The sequence below is a fragment of the Lagopus muta genome, chromosome 1, assembly GCF_023343835.1.
Source record: "Lagopus muta isolate bLagMut1 chromosome 1, bLagMut1 primary, whole genome shotgun sequence".
Taxonomy (NCBI): Eukaryota; Metazoa; Chordata; class Aves; order Galliformes; family Phasianidae; genus Lagopus; species Lagopus muta.
In genome coordinates, this window is record NC_064433.1 from 107,420,657 (window position 1) to 107,447,021 (window position 26,365).

Sequence of the window (26,365 nt, forward strand, 5' to 3'; positions counted from 1 at the left end):
CCAGCAAGCAGAGCTTCCTTAAACAGCTGCAGCTGGATTGACAGCAGCAATAAAATTTGCACAATTGGTGCTGTTGGTGTGTGAAGCAGGCTCATGCCCTCTTGCCCTTCACCTCCTGTCAGTGTGTCCAGCACAGAGCAGCCCACACTGCACCACCAGTGCTGCCACGGCAAGAAGACAGGCATGACATAAAATCAGCCAGAAAAATGTGGATGAACTGACAAGGATCACTGAGTCCAACTTCAGGCTTCATGCAGAACCACTCAAAAATCAGACCCTATGCCTGAGAGCACTGTCCAGATGCTCCTTGAACTCCAGCACTGGTGGCCGTGCCCACAGCCCTGTGCAGCCGTTGGTGCAGCCCCTTTCCCTGACCCCCAGCTTCCCTCCCCTGATGCCGTTCCCTTGGGCCCTGTCGCTGCCACACAGAGCAGAGCTCAGCGCTGCCCCTCCGCTCCCTGTGAGGAGCTGCAGCCGCCATCAGGCCTCCCCTCAGCTCCTCTGCTCTGCGCTGAGCACAGCGAGGCACCTCAGCTGCTCCTCGCACACGTTGCCCTCCGAGCCTTCCCCATCTTTGCAGCCTTCCTTTGGATGCTTTCTAACAGCTTTATGTCCTTTTTATATTGTGACACCCAAACTTGCACACAGTACTCTGGATGTAGCACCACCTTCCCAGTGCTCTTTATTTAATAATCACTTTCTTAGGAAGGTGGCAGCAAAATGGAACAATCAAACAGTAAAAAAAAAATAATTCAGAAAGATGTTTTAAACAACAGAGCTCCACTCTCTGGTGTCTGTATTGATCAGTATTGGTGACATTCGCCCACACAGATTACTGACTGCTCATACAAAAGGCCACCTCAGCTCCTCCTCAGTGCATGGGAGTGCATCATTGGCAAGTTCAGGAGGTCCCTCAATAGCTCTGCAGCCTAAGGCGTTCTAGAATAAAAGGTAGAAGTTCCAAGCACTCCCTTAAATCACAGCTTCAGTGAAGAGCCAGGTAGGAGAAAGGAAAGGAAGGAAGGAGGAGGCATGCCCAGCTTGTTAGTGGAGAAGCTGCAGTGAGAGCAGGTGCGCAAACTCTTCATTTCTTTTGTTTTCAGCTCCTGCTCAACTGCCCAAGAAAATGATGGAGCATTTGGGTCCAGCTTTTATACTGACTGAATGCATAATGATTTGTCCTTGCTGGATGAGGCCAGCAAAACATCTTGATGCATTTCAGTCGCTAACCTGCAGCCTGCCAGGTTCCCTTGTCCACAGAGGCAAACAAGAGAGCTCCGTGCTCCATGCCTTTGACACTTATCCCATTAAACATCTCATGCTTCTCACAATGTTTTGGCAGATGAAATAAAATCATGTTTGTGATCACACAGGAAACAGACAAAGTTCTTCAGAAAAACACCAACTTTCCCATTTCTAGACTGAGAAATCAGAATTCCCTATCACATCTTTGAGGCTGTATTTTACATCTGGCAAGTTTCATTTTAATTCCTCCATAATAACTGCACTCCAAATGTTGTTGACTGCAGTCACTGGAGTTACCTCTTAAGAGACATCAGGGTATGAATAAAACTGTAGTTCAGGAGCCAAATTTTCTGCCAGTATAAATCAGAGTAGCAATATTGATTTCAGCAAGACTGTAAACTGATTTATACTTACTGGAGATTAGGTTTAAGTGACTGAAAATGAGAATTCCACCTAATGTGGATCATTTTTTTAAAGATGATTCATTTTGTTGTTTAGATTTAAGCCTCCTATTTCCAAGAAAAAGTCCTAAATCAATGTGTTTTAGAGCAGAAGTATGGCTCGTATAGTTAAACTGAGATCATACATCTATAATACATCAGCATAACACACTGTGCATCTGTCTAGCAGGGTGACCGGAGATCTGATTATGATATTGTTGCCTTGTCTTGAAATGTGTAATGAAACAGGAACTGAAGCACTACATTTTTGCTTGGTATTTGTAGAAGCAGAACTTTGGTCTTACATACTGCACTTTTAAAAAACCCGTCAATAGGTTTTGTCCCTTTCAGAAGTAACTCCAGTGTTTATGGTAAACTGTGTTATTGTCAAGGGCTTCCCCACTGCTGCACTGGGGATGTAACAGGAAGAACTGATTAACTCCAGGGGCCAGATGGATTTAGACCTATGAAGTACTCCTGTGGATGTTCAGTCTCAGAAGACCAGTGCTCCTGCAGAAATGGGTCTGTTCTTTTTCAACTTAATGCAACATCTATACTTAAAAAAAAACTTGTAAAATGGACCTCACCATATAAATCAATACGTACTCCAAAAGTGAAAGTTAGACAAATTGTCAATAAATAATGAAACTGTGATAGAAAAGCACATTCCTCTGTTTCCATCTTCGCCTTGTCACGCAAGCCGCTTCATGCATTTTTAAGGATGTTCTGAGCCAGCGCTCTCCTGCCTGCTGGCTGAGCTCAAGAGAACTGTGCTGCAGCCTGTGCTCAGGTGCCTGAAGTTAGCAACACTGCAGTTTCAAGACTAGTTTGCTGATCCTGGGTGCAGTGAATGGAAACCGTTTAATTATGCATCACTTCAGTTGAGGGTTAAATCAATTGTGGCTCCATGGAAAAGGGTTTTCATCACAAATTTATTCCTGGGATATCTTGGGAGTGCAGTTTCACCCACCACTGAGGATGGAGGGATGAAAAATCTGAACTGTACTTACGGTTCATTGGAGTCAGTGGGAGCCACTCTGTTGACCTCAACGTGCTTTGCACTGTGCCCATCAACTCTCAGCTAAACCTGACTTTGCTTGGGTGATGGGCAGGCATACGGCTCCATTAATAGTTACAGAGAGGTCAGGCTGCAGCAAGAAAACCACTGTTAGCCCCACCCAGCTGCTCTTCTGTAGCCTGTCCATGCATCTATTAATGGATGGATTGCTGTAGCCTTGTCTCCTTGGGTCCATCAGTTTGAATCACTCAAGCGTTGCTGACAAGGCACATCGCTGCATTTTTTTTTTTAAATTAATCTGGTGGGATAAGAAGCCCAGCTCTCACTCTTAAGGGTGCTGGTACAAAAAGGTGAACTATACTGAAATATGCCCATGTATATGTACAACTGTGTTTTAAAGGCAAGTAGGTTAAATAAGCTTTTACACTGATGACAAAGGTTGTCACTGCAGTTTGATTAAGAATATATGGACATAATATTTCTCTAGTTATATCAGTTCTCTAATTAGTTTAAATAAATAATGCAAGTATATTTTGTTACAGGTAAGGCTTGATTTACATTTTCATAAGCCACAACCTCTTACAAATCTAAAACTACAATAGTGTTCTGTGGCACACACTTGGGCTGACTGAGGCACACACTGTCTATCTCAACGCTATCAATTTTCATCACTTTGACATTCTCCAAACTAAAATGGTATGAACAAGCCATATCCAGTTATAGTGGGTTTTGTTTCTTTCTTTTTCTTTTTCTTTTTCTTTTTAAATAAAGTGAGGTTTAAGATGCAGACTTAGAATTGCTTTAAAAATGTATTATTTTAATTGAAGAGGATGCAGCATCTTTTGTTCAATTTTGTAAATTTTCTGGTAGTTCCAGAAATTTAACATTGCAGTTATGACTGTAAGAACATGAAAGTCTATGAAAATTTAATGATAAATGTAATCCTTGCTTTAGGCATAACATTCTTCACTAACTGGAGTTGAATCCAATGCCTCCAAACGTACAGAAAACATGAGTAGCCTATTTTGTTACTTGCAGCCGAGGACAGAAAAGGATCACAAATAATCAGCTTTAGAAAAATTAAATTGAAATAATGAAAAAATCCCAACTACTCTTTTCTATTAAGAAAGATCTCGTTCCTAATAAAAAGATGGGCATTCTGGCAAAGGGCTTTCCCTCAGTAAGCTGCTTTTAACTGAGAAGAAAGCCGAAAAAGAGTCCAACCAGTAGTGTTACAAACTAGCACAGTTTGGGATACGGTATTTTTCTACAGGCATTGTTAATTTTCAAATTAAAACAACAAATCAATTACAGAGCAGTAGGAAAAGATAACTGTGCTGTCAGACACCCCTATTAAAATTTCCTGAGGACCCAATACCAGTTGTTCCTTTCCTCTAAGAAAAAAATAAATCTTCCTAACAACATTATCACTGATTCATAGATGAGTGTTGTAAAAATAATTCAAATTACTTCTATTGTCACAGGATTGAGTTTAGCTTTCAGACATCTTGTGTGCTACCTAAAATGGAATTTTCACATTAGAATTGCACAGAAACTTTGGATGTGAACAGCTGACCTATTTAAAGTCTTGAATACACCAATACAATTCTCCCTTTTGATCTCACAGCTCTTTAACTTCTTATCTGATCCTGTTTAGGTTTCTTTTTCATTATACTAGCATGGTTAAAAAACTTGTAGTGTGAACCTTCCTCTGCAAATCCACCAGAAGAATAATGCAATGAAGTGATTTCAAGTATGTATTCATGTCAAATTAAATGTGGACTTAAATAGGTTTCATCTCAGCAGAACATTCAGTTTTCACAGCAGAAGGAGAAAAAGCTCCTGATGTTCTGCAGAAATAAAAGCTGAGAGAGGATAAAAGCAATTTAGACTCATCCTCAAAGTGCCATTTCCATGATAAGGAGCAAACAGCACAGTCTGTCTTTTTGTGACACATTCCTAGTTTTCCTACAGTGTAATAGGAAATAAAAAGGTGTTCCAGTTACAAAAGAATCTAGTAAGATGATAACATTAGAGATGCACATCTAGGGGAATAATTTCAGAGCATTTTATATACGTGTAAGTAAGCATACACAAAAGTTTATGTGCATGTTAAAACCCTATGCAACCCTACAGGCTTGGGGCAGAGTGGCTGGAAAGTTGCACAGAAGAAAAGGATCTTTTGGACCCCTCACTACAAGAAAGACATTGAGGCCCTGGAGTGCGTCCAGAGAAGGGCAATGGAGCTGTGAAGTGTCTACAGCACAAGTCTGATGGGAAGCAGCTAAGGAAACTGGGCTAGTTCAATCTGGAGAGAGGAAGCTCAGGAGAGACCTTATTGCACCCCACAACCACCTGAAAGAAGGCGGTGGAGAGGTGGGGGTCAGCTTCTTCTCCCACGTAACAGCAAAAGGACAGGAGGCAATGCCCTCAAGTTGTGCCAGCAGAGGTTCGGGTTGGATGTTAGGAAACATTTATTCTCTGAAAGAATGGTTAGGCATTGGAACAGGCTGCCCTTTGAGGTGGTGAAGTCACTGTTACTGGAGGTGTAGTACTGAGGGACATGGTGGGCAGTGTTGGTGGTAGCTTGAGTGTTGGACCAGATGATTTTAGAGGCTTTTTCCACCCTTAATGATTCTATGATTCTATTTTCTACAGATATAAATATAGGCATGGAATTAATTTTCTCACTCAACATCTCTGCCTATCTTGTTGCTTTGCCACTTGCCTTTATTGATTTGTCTCCTGATGTCATTTCCTCAGAACTGGACCTTAATCTCCCACTGCAGAGTCATACTGATGATTTCTTCATTCTGTATACACACTATATATGGTGTGCGCATATGCATTTATATATATATGTATATATTCTATTGCATTTGCAACCAAGCAGTGCAAGGGTGGAACGAAAAAAGGAAAGAACTCATATGTAATACTTTTCATAGTTTGCTTCAGAATTCCTACACAAAAATGTCAAATGTAGATTCCCCTGTATCTTCAAGAAATACAGTTTGGGATCTGTAAACTATGGAACTGTACAACGATATTTCCAGTCAATCCAGAAAAATATAATGTGCATGGGAAAAGAAGGCAAAAGGTAAGCTGGAGGCCTGAAGTAAAGAGTTCCAACCATTAATGAATCCCCAGTGGCTGAATTTGTATTGAATTCAGTTACTGCTGCGGCTCACAGAGCGTTGTCAGCATCTTTTCCATAGAAAGCAAGTCTCTAAATAGATTCTCTAGCTATGTTACGCATGTATTCATCATGTGGAAGAAGGAAATAACTCCTTCACCCTTCAACTCATAGATCAGTGGAAAAAAGTTCACATCTTTTTATCTTGGATTACAAGGCTTACATTGGAAATACACTGTTCTGTTGTTGCATACTTCATATTTTCCTTACTATGCTAAGCAGCTTATTTTAGCTGTAGTGATTGAGTACTAGAAAAGAAGATTTGTGTCTTGTCCATAAAGTTTACCTTGCTCTGAGTTGTTTAAAACTGCATTTATGCAATGTGGATGAAGTCCAGTCTCTATTTAAGGGATGCCTTTAGACAATTATTCAATAAAGTATTTTCATTCTGTAGCTTAACGGTTGTCTCTAAGCTAAGGTGTTGCCATTAAAGTCTGCAGGATTAGTCAGAGCAGCAAGAAATTTGTTAATTGGACCAACAACACTAATTAAGGTATCTTAAAGTATCTTAAATACTGAAAGAACTTCAGTGTTCATGCCTTTTCTAGTAAATGTGCAGCAAGCCTAGGGCTGTACTCATGCTGCTTGACTTAGATGCTCAGCTGAAGAAATTTGGACTGCAAGAGGAACATACTTTCCTTCAAGTGAGGGATTAGCAAACTTGTGTTCCTGCTTTGTGCAGTTCCTGGGACACATTAAAGCATTCAGCTTTCCCATGGAGTAATATTTTTCTTGCCATCTTCATGTCTGTGGAATCAGTTTCAATTTTTATTTTTCTGTTTTCTGTTTTCCACACCCCCATGTAGGTTTCTTTCCCAACTGACTCCCTTCTGCCATTTGTAGAGAAGGGTCTGAGAGTTTATTCTTGGGGTCCTTTAAATGGATTTTGAAATCTTCTGGTCTGATATACCCAGTGAATGAAATCTTCTCTCTAAATGCACATCTGAGATGTTGTTTGTCCTTCAAGGTTCATAAATAAAGAGGATGTCCAAACAGGAAGGGAAGAAAGACTGTCTAAATGAGCTTCTGTTTATTTTGTGATGGTAGACAACTTTCATCAAGAGACTTGAAATTTTCTAAACATCTCCTGTTCAAGCACTGGTCAGCAATTATTTCTTCTAAGAATGAATTCCATTACCAGAGGATGTAAGCAAGTGATCTGACTACAAAGAGATATTCATAGAACTGGGAAAGCACAGACATATCAAAAGATCGCCCAGTTAGTAAGTCCAATAATTTAATTGTAAAAGGAAAAAAAAAAAAAAAGCTTCTTGTCTGAGGCTATTACCGAGATTTAAAGATATAAAAGAAATATATTTTTAATAAACATTACTACTGCTGCCTTTATTACAGTTAATAATAACTGTCTTGATAACTCGATTTGTGGTTAATATTGTTTGAAATAGAAAGGAAAAACAATATTAGAAACCTTTTTCAACCTCTACAATTATCTTCCACCTTTTTACATTACAGGCTTTGGCACAGTTTGTGAGGGAAGGGACAGTGTATATTTCTTTCTAATTTCTGTCCCACCCAGTTTCTGAATGCAATGTTTGAATGACAACTTTGGAGGACAAAGGACTGTTAACCTCCCAGGTAAACTTAGGAGAACAGCTGTTGAAACCTCTGACTATTAATATGACAGGGTGCCTCAATCTTGATCTGGAAGGATCTAGCATAGCATAATGTTAAGATCACTGCCCAGAGTGCCAGTTTCTTGAGGACTGACCAAACACTAGTAAGCATGTCTTTACTGTGTAGCTAATGGAGCACCAGCACAGGCTGTCCAAAAGCTGTGGAGTCTCCTCCTTGGAGACCTTCAGAAGCTGCCTGGAAATGGTTCTCAACAAGTGGCCCAAATGTGCCATGTTTGAGCATGGGGTTGGACAAGATGACCTCCAGAGGTCCCTTTCCAACCTCAATCATTTTGTGATTTTGTGGTGCAGTAAGTTTTGCTGATACACAAGGACATGGACTACAGCACAATATGTTTGGCTGTCTGAATTATAAAAGAATAACCATGCCAAATATTCAGATCCTTCTGAAGTCCTGGTGCATGTCTCCAATTCAGTATAACAAAATAGTTCCATTTTTGGTCAGTTAACACAACAGTAGCCATATTACTCTATTTTTTTAAATAAACATATGATTACTTTTTTGTGGCAAATTATGGTATTTTTAGCTCCCATGTCTGAGCTGACTTCATGAAACTGATTCTTGTTTCTGTAAATTAAATGTCAGGAAAGAGGAGCAGAAATACAGAAGTTGGAAGTGGTTCTGATTGCTAACCTGGGTGTGTATCTGCATTACCTGCTGACTGGAAGGGAAAAGGTCTATCAGAAGACTTAAAGTGAGCTAGAACATGAGGCAGCCAAACATTATGCATTACTAATTGTGGAAATAGAGTAGTTGTGTAGAAGTTCTGAAAAGACAGTTGTAATTCATAGTTATAGTTCTAGAAATGATCAATTATTATGCTTGCCTAGACATCTGATGAACTATCAAATCTAATTGAAGATGATGGAGTGAATGAAGACAAATATTTTGATTCAATTTCTAAATGAAAATGGTTTGCAAACATACAGGTTTCTTTGATTAATTATAGTTGTATTAGTAAGAACTTATGCAGAATTTCTGAAATGGTGACTGAAAGAATAAATATGTTTCATAAGTTTTCCCTGACTGGTTTTAGCACTAAACATTGGTTTGTATTACTACTAAAAATTCTCTTTACTTACATGTTTTATTTAAACTTCTTCATAAAGTATCCTTTAATAGCTTATATTTATGGGCCAATATTGAAGTTGCTCCACTGGAACATTCAATTTATTTTCAAGATTTTGCAACTAATAATTCAGTCCACAGTACATATCATTTTCTTACTGCAAAGTAACGCATAAAGCCAAACAGGTGAAAGAGGTTCAAATTCAAACCATTTCAACTCAAAGATTATACAGGTCTGTAGTTCACTAGAGGGCCTATGATTATTTTTCAAACACAGAAGCTTTTTAATCAAGTCCAGGGACTGAATTTTAGTGCTGTATACCCTTAAAAAATCTTCTTTATGTGAATATATTCAAATAATTCCAAATACTAAGTATACATAAATAATGCATATGGAACAGAAAAGGAAGAAAGTAAATTATTTGTTAAATGATTATAAAAATGTTTGCTGACTAACTGAGAGGAGATAATTGTGGTTTTGCGAATGTAGATGGTTCCCTTCAGCAGAGCAAGTACAAATATCTTTTCTTTTTAATAGAAAGAAATGAAAATTATTTCTATCTTTATCTATTTTTTCAGCTTCTAGGTTTGCAGTTCTGCTCTGTGACTACAGAGAAATCAGCCATTTCTCTCACTATATTATTTCCTACTTATTTTCCCTCTTATCTGTCTGTACGATACAGTAATTTCCTGCCTTGTCTATTATAACTTCCTACCTTCTGCTTGGTTTTATTCTTCCCATGTTCTACTTTTAGCCTTCCCTTTCAAAATCCTTAATGCTCTTCTAGCAGTGTCAGGTTCTGCTTTTGAATGACCTCTCTGGTGCTGGTGCTACTGTCTGTCTTCCATTCCTCTGTCGCCAGAACAACTACTTTCATTTAAAGTGTACATTAAGCAAAACTATTCTTTTTCACATGTATCAGAACTACTGCTTACTTTCTGTGTATATAAGTAGCTTCACCCACAGTGGCAAATGTATATGCAATAATAAATAAAATAAAATAGATAATGTTTTCAGTAAGCACAAAAATAGAAGTGTGGTTTTCCCAGTTAGAATCCTTCTTCCCAAGGTCACATAATGTATTCTACAACAGAAAGTCACATATTTTCTGAGAGGATTTAATAACATACTTGATCTCAGAGTATCACAAATAATCTACCTATGCTGTTGGGCACTAGATTATCACTAGAAGCAGCATTCTTTTTGAAGTGGAAATATGATTGAGCCTTATAAACAGATGTCTCTAAGGTACTTTCCGTCAGTAAGAAGCTGGAGTGGGATTTAAATTTGTCTGAAGGTATGAAGTTCTATATCCCTTGAGCTCTTGCACTGTATTTATTTTTTTCGTTTGTTTTTATTTTCCCCCCTTTAGATAATCCTAACTTGATATTTGGAAATGTCAAAGAGAGCGTAACAGCTCAATAGCATTACCAAAGGGATATTACATCCTCAACAAGCAACAGGGCAGCAGGGATAGTGCATCTTCTACAATCTGTCTTCCTGAATTGTTGTGATAGCAAATTTTGCTCGCACGCAGAAATTATCGCTGTAAGACATGTTTTATTAGTGGGTGGCTTGAGTTGGAGATGGGCATATGGTATTTTTTCGCCCAGAAGGGTTTATTTGCCTGATGGCTGCAGCTGTAGGGGAGTGAATTTAATGGCCAAGACTGTGTCTCTCTATTCCTAAATTTCCACGCTCCTTTTACTACGAGCATATGAGAGAACAGATTTTACTCAAATGTTATATTAACTGGGATAAAAAGCAATTATCTCTAAATACTTACAGGATATATTGTGAGCCTTCTTTCCTTCCTGTGAAGTACCTGTCCTGTTAACCAGCCTAAGCACAGAGTGAAATGCTCGCCTCAAGAACTGAAATGTTACCTCTAGCATCTCACCTGGCCGATGTGCCTTTGGAACGGCCATGTTCATCACTCGCCCTCCATCCTGAGGTTTGGGAGGGGATGCGGTAAACCTGCAAATCCCCGACTCTGACGGCGTGCTTGAGGTCAGACTGTCTGTGTAGTCATTAGTCCCTGCCGTGAGCTGCTCTGACGATGTGTCTGATATGAAGCATTCTGTAATGGTGAACTTGGCATGTCTCAGCTGCTCTTCCATTTTTGCATGCTCATATGCTCTTGCTAGCTCTTCATATGTTGAGGAGGCACTTTCTGTGGAGACCATGCTGCTTCTTGCTCGATCTGTACACCAGAAACATGAATAGTGAGAGAAAGAAAACACCTGCAAAATCCTTTTTCAAATAAAAGAGAAGAGCACAACAGTGCTTCTTAATAAAAGGCAGAACCTTTGAAATGATCAAGGTGATTTGAATTAGTTCGCTTCACTGTAAATGTCTGCACAATTTTTAGTCAGTAGCTTGATAACTACAGAAAATATAAAGTGAAGTCTTACTCTGCTAGCAGCCTTATGTGATTTAGTACCAACTTGGTAGTTTAGAAGAAATAACCTTTAAAGCATGGGAAAGGTTTTTTTTTAATATCTATGTACAAAAATAATTTCTCTAAAAGTTAAATGCCTTAAAAAATGTTAGAAACTCAGAGAACAGATTTAGCGAAACTAGGAGTCTCTTAACATTATCCTTTTAATGAATCTGAGATATTTCTGAGGGGTGACATCTGAGGGAGAAAAGAGTCTTTCTACATCTGTTTCATGCTTATACTATTTTTTGAAAAATCCCTGAGAACAAAGGCCAAATATATAGACAGTGACTCCGAGACACCTATGTTCAGTTTAGACACCAGTTGAAATACTGACTCCTTTCATACAGAAGAAATGGTCTTAAGAAAGCAATACTCTTCAGTAGCTATCAACCTGCAGTCATTCAAATACTTTTTTCAGTGTTGCTGAAGTTAATGGGGACTTCATATTTGACACATGACCTGTTGTGACCTAGAACCCATTCTGACATTCTGGAAACATAGCACTGGTTTCTGCTTTATTATGGGGTCAAATCACTGGTCAGCTGCACCCATCATACTTCTATTTCTGTAGGCTAGAAGAGAACTTTCAAAAACTCCTTGGGCAGAGGTCATGTTTTCTTAGAAGATCTGTACAGTTCCAGACATTATTGGTGATGTTCAATAAACAGGCTTAATGTAATAGCTAATTCATAGAAATGGGAATCCTGTAGCAGCTAGAGGATTGTGTTGTTACTGCAGATCTTCATCTTTTTATTGTATGCTAGAGTCCTTGCATCAGTTTTTCACTGCACAAAAAGAACAGTCCTGCTACTTACAAACAAGACCATGCACTATTTAAAATGACAAGCGTTTCAACAATATGCTGTAACTTGCTTAAGATTGTGAGCTGGCCAGAACTTCAATAAAGCTTTTCTTTTTTAATTCACTTCCCACTCCCTTGCCCAGAAACATCATTCTATTTTTCACATTTGTTTTGTAAATCAGACCTAAACAATGTCTTTTCAAATTTCTCATCAACTGGAAACTCCTGGAAGGTTGCTGTTTCCCAGTGGTCTGAAGCAGTATCTGTAAAGATGCTGGTATTATTTACATGCAGTGCTCCCAGTTTGATCCATGAGGTTTAGGACTCACAGACTCTCATATTCCAAACCCTGGGGCAGATATTCCAGGAAGGCTTGCTTGAACATTTACTTTACATCTACTTCAGATATGATGAAAGTTCATCCAAGCCCAGGGTGAATAAGAAGTTTAATTGCATCGGAAAATATATAATGGCCCCTAATTAGAATACCTGAAATTAGTTACAGGTATGAATTGCTGCAAGACATTTCTACAAAGATTAAAAACTACTACTTTGTAAAGCTGGAATCATTTTAACATGAAATGATAAATTCTGCTAAATATCAATGACGTCAACTGGATTCAAAAATCTGAACACAGCATTGGGAAAGTGATCAAAGATGTATATTAGTTCTATTGATTACTGAAAACATGATTTGGCTACATATATCATGTGGTTTACTTGGGTTTACTTGGTAATTTTAAACATTTGAAGTACTTATGTTGCACTGATTCTCTTCTTTCCCGAGAGATGAAGAAGCATAGTACAGCTACATTTTGCCGCAAGGAATCCTTTCTTGAACATGATCTAAAGCTCAAGATCAATTACATAAATCACTGTGCATTCAAGGGCAGACAAGGAGTAGGAAAGTAGTGATGCTAAAACATAGGCTATGAAGTCTGTTTACAGAATTGCATGTAGTTTGTCAATTAAACTAGACAGCAAATTGAATTTCCTGCCTTGGTCATGCTCATTGGAAAATAACTGTGGGTGACAAAAGGCAAGCACACCTGAAATCTGGACTGTCTATAGTAAGAGTTTCTGAGACAACACCTGCTTTTTATATTATTATTATTTATATTATTATTATATAGAGCTGTTATAACCAATTTTTAAAGACTCAGGATCCTTCTACCTGAAGAAATCAATGAGAAGTCTGTTAGTTGGCTGGAGATATCTGCTGAGTGCCATTACTCTGTGAAGACAACATACTGGTCTGCAAGTTTAAGAGAATGAATTCTGAAGAGATGAGAATTTCAACCTACTGGATGCAAGAGAAATCAGATCCCTGTCCTTATAGAGGTAATATTGGTGGTTTTTTTTTTGTTGTTGTTGTTGTTGTTTTTTTGTTTTTTTTTTTTTTAATGGTGAAAGGCCAGTTGCATCTACTTCTTTTTCTCTCTAATACACAGTTCTGTTACATGACCCACGTTTTTTCTCCCAAATCAGGAGAGGAGATAGGCAATTCTTCTGAGGAGGCCAGAACATGCCCAGATTCATTTCTGTCAGGTCTACATTTGAAAAATATTTTACTTTTTTTTCAGATGTAATCTTTATTAGATTTGCTTCCTAACTATTCTTCTGTATGATTATTTATTCATTCATTTTCCCTGTAATTTTGTGATTGGTTCGGAGTAAGGCAGAAGGAGATAGCTTTATTTTCCATTAAAATTCAATTTATAATGTCAATACATCAAGAGGAAATGAAGACAGGCATAATGTGTATTAAGTTTCTCCCCACTTACATCTAGAGGAACAAAAACTATGTTGTTTCTCAGGAAACTCAGAGCTAGATGCTACAATATTTAGCGTTATGTAAGGGTTTTGGTTTGGACTCAAATTGCAGATGCTCCTCTCTCCTTTTATTTTCAGCTTAGACTATCCTTACAAACATATTACATGGCTGGGAAAAAAAAAAGAAAAAAAAAACAAAACAAACAGAAAAAAACCCCTTACCTTGTGGGGTGTATAGCTCAAGTCTTAAAACATCTCCACCTTTGACCAATTTGTACTGTTGCTTGCTAATACTGTCCCTTCCTGGTCAATGCCACTTCATGCAGCAAGTTCTACTTTTTCCTTCAGACACGGGAAATACAGAGCTTTGGCAACCAGAAGAATTACTACCATCACTTTCAAAGAATTCTATTATGCATGTAGCATGAGAAACTAAAGTAACAATATTTGTTTTCACTAGGACTATATGGAGTTGTGGCAGCTGTTATGAATAGCCTACTGAAAAAAACACCCTAACAAGGAATAAATAACAGTACCTAAGCACCAAATGAAATATATAATGGACCAAGACGTTATTGCAGCTAGCCCCATACCTGTGTCCTGTGAGGGGCTGACACTGTAGCTATCGCTTTCCTTGTCCACAGATCCTGTTGGCCTGGGAGTGGGCAGCCTCCAGTCTGTGGTGAGGGTATGAGCTGATATGGTGGGGTGAGGTCTGTTGAGGGTCCACTGACTAGCATAGCGGTTGCGAGCTGTGGGTCCTGTTTTGGCACTCCTCCTTGTGGTAGGATCTGCAATAGGTAACAGAGAAAGGTCTTTGTTACTGAATACAGAAGGAAACAATTCCTCTCAGAAGGGACCGGCGACTCATGTTGGTTAATAAAGCATATGTAACATTTTTTGTAGAAAATGAATTAATTCATTAATTTAATTCATTCAATTTGAAATAATTGTTCATTATCAAGGAGCTACTGCTACTTATGTAAGCTCAGCAATATTTATCTATCTATCCATCTATCTATCTATCTATTGCCCAAGAGAAAATCTGGTGACCAACAGAGTGAAAATGAATTATTAACCAAAATCGACCTCTACGACTTTGTTAACAAATAATTCTTCTGTAAAAGTGATTCTGGTACCTAAGAAAGCAAGTGGAATAGAAAAAACATTATTAAGCAAAAAGAAAGTTACTAAATCAGCACTGAAAAAAAATTCTCTTACCAGCTTTTGAAGTGATATTACTAACAGTAGAGAGAAAAGATATTAGAAATGAAAAATTCAAATCTATGCAAATGTTCTTTGACATTCAAATGGTGCACTTGTCAGTCTTTGAGGTAACAGACTTTAGCAGAAGCAATTTTAAAAAAATAAAACCAACAAGACCCAGATAATGACTCTGAACATTTCTTCTGCCTAAGGATTCCCAGTAAGAATATGTAAAGAAGTAACAGACCATTTATGGTTTGTTCTGTCTCACATTTCACATCTTCCTCCCCCAGCAGCAGTGGAAAAATATGAACTTAGCACCATTGATAATTGATCCTGATGGTTCTGCAGCACATAACAGCTTCACATGGATAGCATCCAAAAGCACACTTGGCACAACATGCCCAGTGTAGTCTGTCAGTATGAAACATTGGTAGTAGTAGCTGTGGAAAGTTGGCATGTGGCTGCTGCATGGCCAGAAGCAAGGGAAGTCACAAAGGACAGGAGAGTGCTGGTGGGAAAGCACAGAGGATGGTGCTGGGACTGTTCCATTTGGGGTAGAGAAGGCATGGTGGGGAGGGTTATCATCAATATATTGTCAGAGGAATAGAGAAAACAAAGCCAGGCTCTTTCCAGTAGTGCCCAGTGTCAAGACAATAGGCAATGGGATCAAACTGGAGCAAAAGAGGTTGTGTCTGGCCATTAGGAAGCACTTCTGTGCTGTGAGGGTACCCGAGCACTGGCACTGTCTGACCAGAAACTGTGGAATTTTCTGCTTGGAGATCTTCAGAAGCCGTGTGCACATAGTCATGGGCACCCTGATCTCATTGTTCCTGCTGGAGCTGGGGTTCTTCCAGAACTCCCATCCAACCCGAACCATTCTCTGATGCTCTAACTCATTAGGACTTCACCTATGGAGGAAGGTGGGAGAGCTTGCTGCTGCCATGCAGGAGGTCAGCACTAGTTCTGCTGAGCATGTGCCGAGCAGCGTGTCTGCAGAAGGGACTTTGTAGTCAGGACTCAGCAAGCTCCACTGCCTGTGTGATGGAAAACAGAAGGCATCTGGTGCCCCAGCTGTTAAGATACCACTGCTGTCACATACTGAAACAAAGTGCAGAATGCTGAGGTGAGCAACAAAAAGGTTCATGAAACAAAAAGGTTCGTAAGCATAAAAGAGCTACACATCAATTTGGAAATAGCTGTAAGGGAAAATTTGGCAACTGCTGGACGTGAGTGTGCTCAGATAGGCATGTTTGCAACCTAAGCCATGTGTTCCTGCACAAGCAGCTTTACAAATACTGTAGTAGTTTCTCCCAAAGCCACATTAACGTCTCAAGTCCAGCTCTGTGCACTGCAATCAGGTCTTTACCAAATAACAAAAGTGTTGATGAATTTCTCTTGCTGGGTTGAACACTGATAATGCTCCTACTTATGAGTTAAGCACCAGTTCAATTTGAAGGAAGTTTCTCCCTGTATCCAGTGGACTGAAGCACATAACTATACATAAAGAAATGAGGAATGGAAGAAGCCAGTGCTATAGACTGCTGTGCCATGGGACAGGCAGGTAATTTTGGGGTGATACGTTTTTCCTTATTAGAAAAGACAGGAAAAAGAATGGACCTGCAAATTGGTTACTCATCCAAATTTGATCTATCCATTTGACAGAAATCTGGATGATTTTTTTTGTTCTTACTGGGTAGGTTTGCCACAGTGTACATGGACCAAAGGAGGGAGAAAAGATTGGTTCCAGAAGAAAAATAAAGGTATCTTGAGTTTCCTAATGCAAATGTCATAACTCTCCATAAACAAAGAAGGAATTCTACATGATGGTACTAATCTAATTCTCAAGAAATAATGAACCATATCTTAAAACTAACAGAATTAGAAAATTAGCAAGGTCAGGACTACAACAGCTGTCATCTATAAAGACTGGTGCGGTAATAAAGACGATATGAAGATTTCTTAAATAGTCTTCATTTTAAGTAAGGCACAAATTAATTTTCAGCATTTATGTTCACTGGACTCACCAAGTAAACAAATTCTGAAACTGTCAGGGGATGAAAATAATCCAAGAGATTTCAGAGATCGCATGCTGCTAGAGAACTGTATTTCTGTAATGTTCATAGTTTATATACATTCCATCAATCTGGTCAATTTCTTTTCCATTTGCATAGATATGGAATACATTCATGAGAAAAATTAAGAAGGAGGATTTTCAGAAGTGTATTAATTTATTATAGCTTTTAATCACTGTAAGAATAACTCAGCATGAAGATATCTGGGAAAAAATAATTCACCATAATAACTAAAACTGGAAATATGACTTTTTCAGAAAAGCAATAATGAGAAATTCATTTCTTCCCTGACAGAGAGGTAAGGAAAGAGGACTTATTTTGAAATACAATATAGATTGTTCACTAAAAAGAAATATAAATTAGGCATTAAAAGCCATTAAGTTAATTTACTCAATCCATTTTAGAAATTAAAATATACCATGCATTTGGTTTTATTAAAACCAAGTATGAACTATTTCAAATTACACCTGCATTTCAGATACATACACAATTTTTACCATATTAAATCATTAAATTCAATTGCATAAGAAATGTTCTCTCCTAACCTAAATAGACTTCTCTCAGCTTTCAGAGAAAACCCCATGAAGAGGCAGGAGCACCATATTCATTTTCTTACCACCTTCTACTCCCCAGATAACATACTCTCTTATACACTTACTTGTTCCTGGCCGGGCATCAGAAACATCCACCAGTGGTCCTGTAGCTTGTGACACAGACTGGTAATGTACAGTGTGGGTGACAGTCAGTGATTTTTGCTTAGATGTCTCTCCAAAGTCAGCATCAGTTAGTAGAACCGTGGATCTGTCATCTGCAAGCAAAAGTACCCATCAGATTTTGAAAAATGTATTTCATTTTTGTTCACATAATAGCTTTAGTGTAAGTTCCCAAACTTATTTTCAGCTGGGCTTCACCAAAGACAGTGGAAGCTCTCACCTCTGTTCAGGGCTGAAGATGGTTTTGAAGTGTGCACAGCAGCTTGGGAGCTTCTAGATTAAATTTCAAAGTTCACAAAAAAATAAAGAATAAGTGTATTTTTCCTCATTTTATTTAATCTTGGAGTTGTGCAACCAAGACAGGCCATTAAGCATTCTTCTAAAGCTCAATTTTGTATAAATATTTTTGGCCATAATTCCTTCTCTTCCATCTTTTGAATGCTGCCCTCTTGCCCTTCATTTTTGGAGGGCTCAGCTGATACCTTCAGCAATATGTTCATAGAATCATAGAATCATCAAGGTTGGAAATGACCTGTAAGATCATCCAGTCCAACCATTCACCTACCACCAATGTTTCCCACTAAACCATGTCCCTCAGTTCAACATCTACATGTTTCTTGAACACCTTCAAGGACAGTGATTCCACCACCTCCCTGAGCAGCCTGTGCCACTGCATCACCACTCTCTTGGAATAGAGGTAGTTCCTAATGTCCAACCTGTATCTCCCCTTGCACAACTTGGGCCCATTCCCTCTTGTGCTATTGCTACTTACTTGGAAGAAGAGGCCAACTCCCACTTCACCACAACTTCCCTTCAGGTAGCTGAAGATAGCGGTAAGATCACCCCTGAGCTTCCTCTTCTCCAAACTGAGCAATACCAGCTCCCACAGCCACTCTTCATAAGGCTTATATTCAGTTCATTTATTTTCATTTGCATAATTACTAATGTCCTCAGTGTAATCACCCATGTCTTTCCAAAAAGAGGTCTTCAGTTAATGTTGCTAACTAATCCTCTACATGTCAGCCTTTTCTCTACAGAGGGAATATCGCAGAGGGGTGACCATGACCCAAGACTTGTCTTAGGGATTTTCCTAGATTTAAGTAACTTAGTACCCCACTAAAGACAATGGAAATACTATCGTAAGGCAGCTAAGCATCCTTAAGTCCAGTGTTTTGCTCTTCTGGAAGCTGAAGACTTAGTTCTACCATCTTTCTCTGAACCAGAGTCCTGCCTGCAACAAAACTCGCTACCTACCATAGGTCTGAAAAAAAAACTCTGGGAGCTTTGTGCAAATCATATAATTTTTTCACAATATAGTCAGTCCAGCTGACTGTGAGCTTTCCTGTCAGCTGAAAGAAAGGGTGTGAGATGAAGCTGGACCTTAGGAAGGACTAGAAAGAATGACTGAGTATCAACCTTCACTGCTGTATATGGCTGCTTATTGCCTCTCTGTGGAGAAAAATATGTTCATCAAATTTCTACACAGATCATGCTGTCTGCAGAAAGCCAGTGCTATACTGCACTTACTTTTCTTCTCAGTTGTGACCGCCAAATGTATTTCTTTTGCTTCAGAGTGAGATTTGATCCTCTTGATTGCAGAAGGCTTTACAGTGATAATATTCCCACTGAATTTGTGCTCACAGCACAATTATATACATGCTATCATATTTTCTTTTGCATTCTTTATCTTCTTAGCCATTTGTAGCAGTAATAGAATCCGCAAAAAGTTATTGCTATGCTATGCTATGTTATTTTATATTGCATTTCTAGAGGCAATGGCAGCAATAGGGCTTCTATGCATTTGCAGTTGAGCAGAGGTTGATGCACTTCTAAACATTCCTGTGTTCTGTTGGTTTTTTTTTTTTGTTGGTGGTGGTGTCTTTTTTGAAAGTTTTTTATTTTGTTTTAAGTTGACAAGACACTATTAATGTCAGCAATTCTGCACAAAAACATATCTAGCATTTTTTACCCAAAGAAGGCCATAAATAGAAAGAACATTATGAAATCAAATTATTCTGTCTGGCAGAAGATGAGCTCTTGTTCAGGTTGGAAATAAAGCCTCTTCACAGTAAACTATGTCAAAGCCTGCCAAAGTGACTGCTTATCCTGAGTACATTGAGCAGAGCTGGCTATTTCCAAGGCACAAATTGCACATCTGTAATTAAGGCACTAATGGTTTTCTACCACATCCATGTATTGCTTCGCAATAAATTGTAAATCAAAAGTAAAAACTGTCTTCAGGATGAAGTCTGGCACAATATACTGCATCAAAACAGCAAACATAGGTAAACTTAAATTAAAACTTAAATTAAAAAAAAAAAGTGTTTCTCAGTTTGAGCATAGGTCTCCTCTTCTTCAAATCCACTGCACTGTTAACTGCCCACCATGCTAGACTACCTCAGGTATGACAGGACACAGGACTGAAGAAGATTCCCCTCTCCTAGTACGAGTATGAGTAGGAGATGGAGAGATGCTGCTTCCAGTTCATGGTGGCTTCTCCAGCTACACAGTCCCTAGGATACTGTTATATTCTTAACCATCAAATTTCTTTTTCTGCATAGATTTTGATCCCCAAAAGTTGGAAATTCAGTAAGATCAGTCATTCTGGAGGGTCTTTCCAGTGTGTACCCATAAAGCCATGAGATCAGGAACATGTTGTGTTTTGACTGTTTGAAAAAGCAAATGAATCTGTTTACGTGGGACTTCAGCTATTTGACAGCCACATGAGAAATATTGTCTTCTGACAACTGAAACATTCTGACTTGAATTTTGCATAGATACATAGAAGTTGAAAACAAATCAAAATATTGATTGTATGATTTGATACAAGAAGGTGGATACAATATGCAGAATGTAAGCTTAAGGAGATGATTGTTCAAAACCTTTGAATGCCAGTGTTGCAGTTTCTGAATTTCATTTTCCTTATGTGTAATGCCTATGATTCTGCCATCTAGTCATGGCCAAAAAAGAAATTAAAATGAAAATAATTAAACTGCCAGTCTCCATTTTCTTCAAGCTGTTCTTTCCACTAGTTTCAATTTCCTGATGTCCTGAATTATTTTAAATATAGTACTGAGAGCACATAAAGCAGAAGATAATTCAAAGAGGAGACAAAAACTGTTAATTTTTCAAATGTGCCAAATTACTCTGCAGCTCTTCTTTCTTGATGTGTGCAGAGAGAGGAAATGTGTGAGGTAAAGGATGTCTATCTAAAGTGCCTGTTACATTAACCAGTAAAAATAAACCCAACAAGAGTTTACCAATGGTCTCCATCGTGTCCCTCTCCTCAATCAGAAGCTGTGCTCTGGGAATGTCTATGTGCATCCTCAGTGTTTGCTGTTGCTTGTTAAGTGTGTCTGATGTCCTGGTATTCTTGCTGAAACAGAAGAAAGGTAAACATATTAAGAGTTAGCCTGACTGAAAAGATACTTGAAGACTTCCTAAATAGAAATATGTCCAGCTTAAACTAAAAATAATGGAATAATAATCAGCAAAATAATAATACATCTTATTTTTCCCACTTCAGAACAAATAAATGGTAATAATTTATGGTAGATTAATGCACAAAGATTTGGTCTATTTGTTTCAGCAGTGATCTGAAAATTTCATGCCGTTTTCTTCAAGTATTGCAATATAATGAAATCAATTCAAAGTTTGTAGAATTGACCTTTTCTTTCATTCCTCACAAATGTGAGCAGTGAAATATGTAGCTGATTGAACAGCTTGATAGGAAAATGATGTCTTGTAATTTCTAATTATTTTTCAAATTTTCATTATTTTTCATTAGATTAATTCCAAATATCACTAGAATTGATAAATGAAAAAGCAAATAAATTGCTAGGGATTCCATTAATACTAACAAATTACATAAAATAAATAAAGGTTTTCAGTATATTGATGTTGAGAAAGTAAAACTGCAAATCTTGCTTGCATTCATGGATTATTTCTAATTGATTGATGCAATATTCTACAAAAGAATATAAACCAATTGCTTTATCGTTGTGCAAATTGAAACAATTTCATTTTGAAGTTTGTGTACCAGAAAATGACTTCTTAAATAAGCTGTCTTCTAAAAGCAAATGAAACTGCATAGTAAAATGGAATGCTATAATCATTTCCAGTACAGAGCTTGCACCAGGAAATTTTCAGATTGCACTAAAAACCCAGGAACTTTTTGCCCTTTCAGATGTAATTACTCCTTTGAGAAGAAATACTTCCGAATACTTGGTTAGGTAGGGTGGCTGAGGAAAGTTGAGCTAAATGAGCTAATGGTATGATCCAAGTACTCACGTATCAAAGAGCTTTAAAATTCAAGCGAGGCTCATTTTCTGGTGTAAAGAAGCTGTAAATCACTCAGTTTAATTCCCCTTTGGCAATGAATTATTGTTATAAATGGAGTCTTCAGAGGACTATTAAGCTGCTTGATGATAAGCTCACTTCTTTCTTGAGTAAGGGCCCCCATACTGCAGTTTAATGTACTTTGATGTACGCTGGATGAGCCCACATTACTAGGTAATTTGCCTGAGCTTCCTCCTCTGTCTCTACCTAACTATTCCAGGTTTGGGAGGTTCCCCTAGGTCCTTCTTACAAGGAATTTCCTCATCACTCAATGGTCAGTAATTGTGACACACACATCGAGGATCTTCAAGGCATGCAAGTGCTTATCTCTGGCTGATTCTCACCTTCTGTGTTACACTGCTCTTGTGCTCCCCAACACAATCATTATCTATGGCATCTCACGGACTTTAATGTCCCTATCTTTCAGAGATCAGGCAGCACCATTGCCATGATTACAGATGGATGGCTGAAATGCATTCAGCCTACAACTGGTGCCTCATTTAATCACCCTGGAAGCAAAATATCAGGCGAGCTACCCAGGGCTGCCAGACTTGTCTCTATATATAATCAGTGGAGAATAGTAGTCATAGTGTCTTATTAAGCACATAAATTTTCACAGACATTTAGGATTCTTAAATGCAGATAAACTCCATGCTGATATTCTCGAAGACTCTGCAAAGTCTCTGCATGGATTAGGTGCCACTCTCCTACTTGTTTCCACTCAACCTACAGAAATATTAAGAGAATCAGAAACTCCTACGTTATCTGCATACCAAATATGCTGCCCTTCAAAAGTCAGGCTACACTGGGCTTGTCCAAAATCATACAGCAAAACTGTGACCAAGCAGAAAACTGAACTTATGAGATTCAATTTCAAACAATAATCAATGATCCAATAATTATTGGATACATACATCAGATACATACACAATTAATGCAGTATAAAATCAAATCCAGTAGATGCATTGCACCCTTTGTCTGCCCACCAGAGACATGGGAGGCAAAGTGATTAAATGACATATTTTCCTCAGAGGATGCAGACTTTGGGATCGTTGTTAGAGCTAGAAGCTTTTCTGCAGTGCAGAAACTCTGCACCCCCACTATTGCAAAGTATTTGACCATTCACAAATGAGTGTTCAGGCCACAGAGGGCGGGAGGACATTTCCACATCTTTGCAGGTGTACTGCTCACCTGTCCAGAGGGAACTCTGAATTCATTCTTGGTACGAGAGAGAGTTTAGTACAAAATGCAAGGAAAATCTTTCAAGTCTGAAGTGAAACCCAGGCCTTTTTACACTCAGGAGAATTCTCTCTAATCTTGAGTTTTGCCTCATCGTGGGTGATCTCTCCTCTCTTTCTTGTTGGTCTAATTAATTCTCCTCTATGTAGAAGCACTGCTGTATTGGAGTGTCCAAACACAGGACGGGCAATTGGCAGTGCCAAGAAGAATTACTGCTGATTAGCATGCTATCTCTTTCTAGTCGATGAATTTTAAATGATTATCTGTAGACCATAATAGCTCAACTTTCAGCTTAGAAAAAAAACAAACTGAAGTGCCAACAGCAATTAAGTGCCTCCAGGACTTGGCAGCAAAGCAGAGATTTTTAGGATTGCAATATAAGTTTGGTGCCCAAGTATTTTCTAACCTAGGAAAATCCAGTCATCTAAAACTTTTAACAGTCTGCTGGATGTGGAGTCTAACACCTAATTCTTTGAAGGGAGGAACCACATCTAACTGCGTTTTCATTCACTTACAGATACAGAATTCCAAAACTTAAAAATGTGCTACAGCTATTCTTCACCTGTCAGACTCTGTAAGGGTCTACATGTAATACAACTCATTATATTTCCATGAATCTCTGAGCTCCAAATTGTTGGGGATTGGAACTTTGTCTAGGAAATGAGTTGGTATTTACTTGCTGCTGTCTTTTACTCTACCGAAGAGTCTGCTTTTGGTGACTATTATAGGCAGGTACTTGGAAACACCTATTCCTTTGGGTCTGACAGGGTACAGCTTTTATGTATGGTCTGTGGATAAACAAGCCCTTTTCCAGAGCAATGAAGTGTGTGATGTATTTTAAAAGAGTGTTAAAAGAATAACCCCTCATTAAACAATCTTTCTAAATCTGTAATAAAAAAAAATACTGATCTGAGTGACTGAAAGTGTCTGCATGCACAGTGGAGTTTTAGAACACACCAGATATGTAAAGGGATTAAATGTGGCACTACATAAAGTCATTCTCCATGCTGGCAGAGTTAAACACCTCACTGCTTCTTAATATCTACATTGGTGGTTGTAAAAATATACGGAAAACTAAATCATGTAAACAATCAGACAAAAAGATATTCAGGTAGAAAATATTCTTCACCCTGTGTTCAAAATTAGAATGCTCAATCAATTTCTATACTAATTCACAGAGAACTACTACAAAGAACTTATCTGTATCTATCTTTTCACTGCAAAGAATAATCAAAAAGCCATGACTTTGCAGAAGCAGGGATTTTTATTTGCTTGTTTAAGGTATCGTCTCAGCCAACAAGTTGTGCAGCTCCAGTTAAACTGCTAACTGCTGGAGCTTATGCTGCTCCCCACAGATTTGACTTAAACAGCCAAAGCTGGCAACTTTCAAAGCAAAGACTAAAGCTCCATTCTTAATCTGCTTTACACACACTCATAAAAATCTCCTCAAAGGGCAAGGTGCACATAGATCTCCCTATCCCTCAGCCCTTCCTAGCAAGCAGGAATGCGTTGTGTCCAATACTCAAGGAACAAGGCACAACCCACTCTCTTGATAAGTGTACCACAGCAGATTTTGTTGAAATCTAAAAGATACAAGTCATAAGGAGATTTATAATAGGTCACAAGTGCTTTGGAGCTTTATTATCCTTTGACTGTAAATATACTAAATCGTCAGGAACACGCCTACCTGTGCAGCCTGTGGTAGGGGGCCTGCTTTGCAGTGGGGGTTGGACTCGATGATCTCTAGAGGTCCCTTCCAGCCCTCACAGTTCTGTAAATTTCATGATCTGATGATGGCTGGTGGCTCAGGTTTGGGTTATAGTTATTTCATAGCTGTATCAGAATCAACTGAGAATGTAGCCTGTGGAAAGCTCCCCAAAACAGCATCACTTTGAAAGATCCAAGATATGAGGTAGACGATTATGCAGGACAGCTCTCAGCCAAAGACTGGGAAAGGATCCAACTGCTCTCCTAGTGTATCAGGTGGTGAAGGTAAAAAGCTCTATAAGTTCACGGTAGCACTGGCAGAGGGAAAATGGGCCATTTAGGCTGGAAGTTTAATAGTTTTCTAAGCATCAGAGGAATGAGACTCTGAAATGGCTTTCCAGAAGAGATGGTAAGACTGGTGGGGCTAAGCAGGGCTAAGGCAGAGGTTTACCGGTATCGCAGAGATATTATGTGTAGTTGTCACTGGGACTGAATATCTTCATCCAGTAGTTCTATTACCAGACCATACAAGGTTTCTTTAGGGAACAGACACAATGCATATGCTAAACTGTGCTTTTTTGGGAGGGCATGAAAATATATCACAGCACATCTTCTTGAAGTTGTTTAAATGTGCAATCTACTGCTAGCAGGTTTCTAACTTGCAAATAGGAACAGCATGACCTGACCTTCACAACCGGTCTTGTTAAAATCAATGGGACTATGCACGTGTATCTGCAGACTGATGGCACAGAGCTGAATTCACACTAAAACCATCTATCACCATATCATGGGCAAGTGTATTCTTATAGTAGAAGATGAAATTTGTCATAGGTTAGTACAGTTCATTTGACAAAATATCTGTGACATTCTCAGTGTCTTGCTTAAAAATAAAAAGATTTTCTAGCAACCAAAGATCTCTTGAACTTAGAAACCCTTGTTGATCTCATTTTCAAATACATGCATCAGTTTTAAATGCTCAGTGTTTTCCCCAGACAAAACAGTAAACACTGAAGATATGAAATTTCCATCTCTAAAGAAACTGAGATGCCAGAACAGTCATTCTGCTGCAATTCCACAACTGAATTAGATTTCTGGTTCCTGAACTGATGGAACAGAATTGAAAAATAAGTGGATTTTCTGCTCTTATATACCTTAGGGTATAAGCAGCTATATAATATAACTGAAATATTACATAAATATAACTGAAAAGTTTGGATAGTTTCACATCCTGAGCACAGGCCTTATGAGGAGTGGCTGAAGGAGCTGGGATTGTTCAGTCTGGAAAGAGGAGGCTCAGGGGAGACCTTACTGCTCTCTATAACTACCTGAAGGGAGGTTGTAGTGAACTGGGGGTCGGCCTCTTCTCTCGTGTAACTGGTGATAGGACCAGGGGGAATGGCTTCAAGCTGCGCCAGGGGAGATTTAGGCTGGACGTTAGGAAATAATAC

At 38.6% G+C, this 26,365-nt stretch overlaps 1 protein-coding gene across 4 annotated transcripts in view; it reads right to left on the minus strand.

The window, feature by feature from the left end:
* DSCAM (DS cell adhesion molecule) overlaps window positions 1-26,365 on the minus strand; it is a 461,629-nt gene that overhangs the window by 5,453 nt on the left and 429,811 nt on the right. For all 4 annotated transcript variants that reach the window (XM_048966682.1, XM_048966667.1, XM_048966692.1 and 1 more), the window contains 4 exons: window positions 20,894-21,009; window positions 17,579-17,728; window positions 14,233-14,430; window positions 10,522-10,824 (listed from right to left, as the gene is read on the minus strand). In XM_048966682.1, coding sequence (XP_048822639.1) covers window positions 10,522-10,824; window positions 14,233-14,430; window positions 17,579-17,728; window positions 20,894-21,009 — 767 coding nt within the window. The remainder of the gene's footprint in view (window positions 1-10,521; window positions 10,825-14,232; window positions 14,431-17,578; window positions 17,729-20,893; window positions 21,010-26,365) is intronic.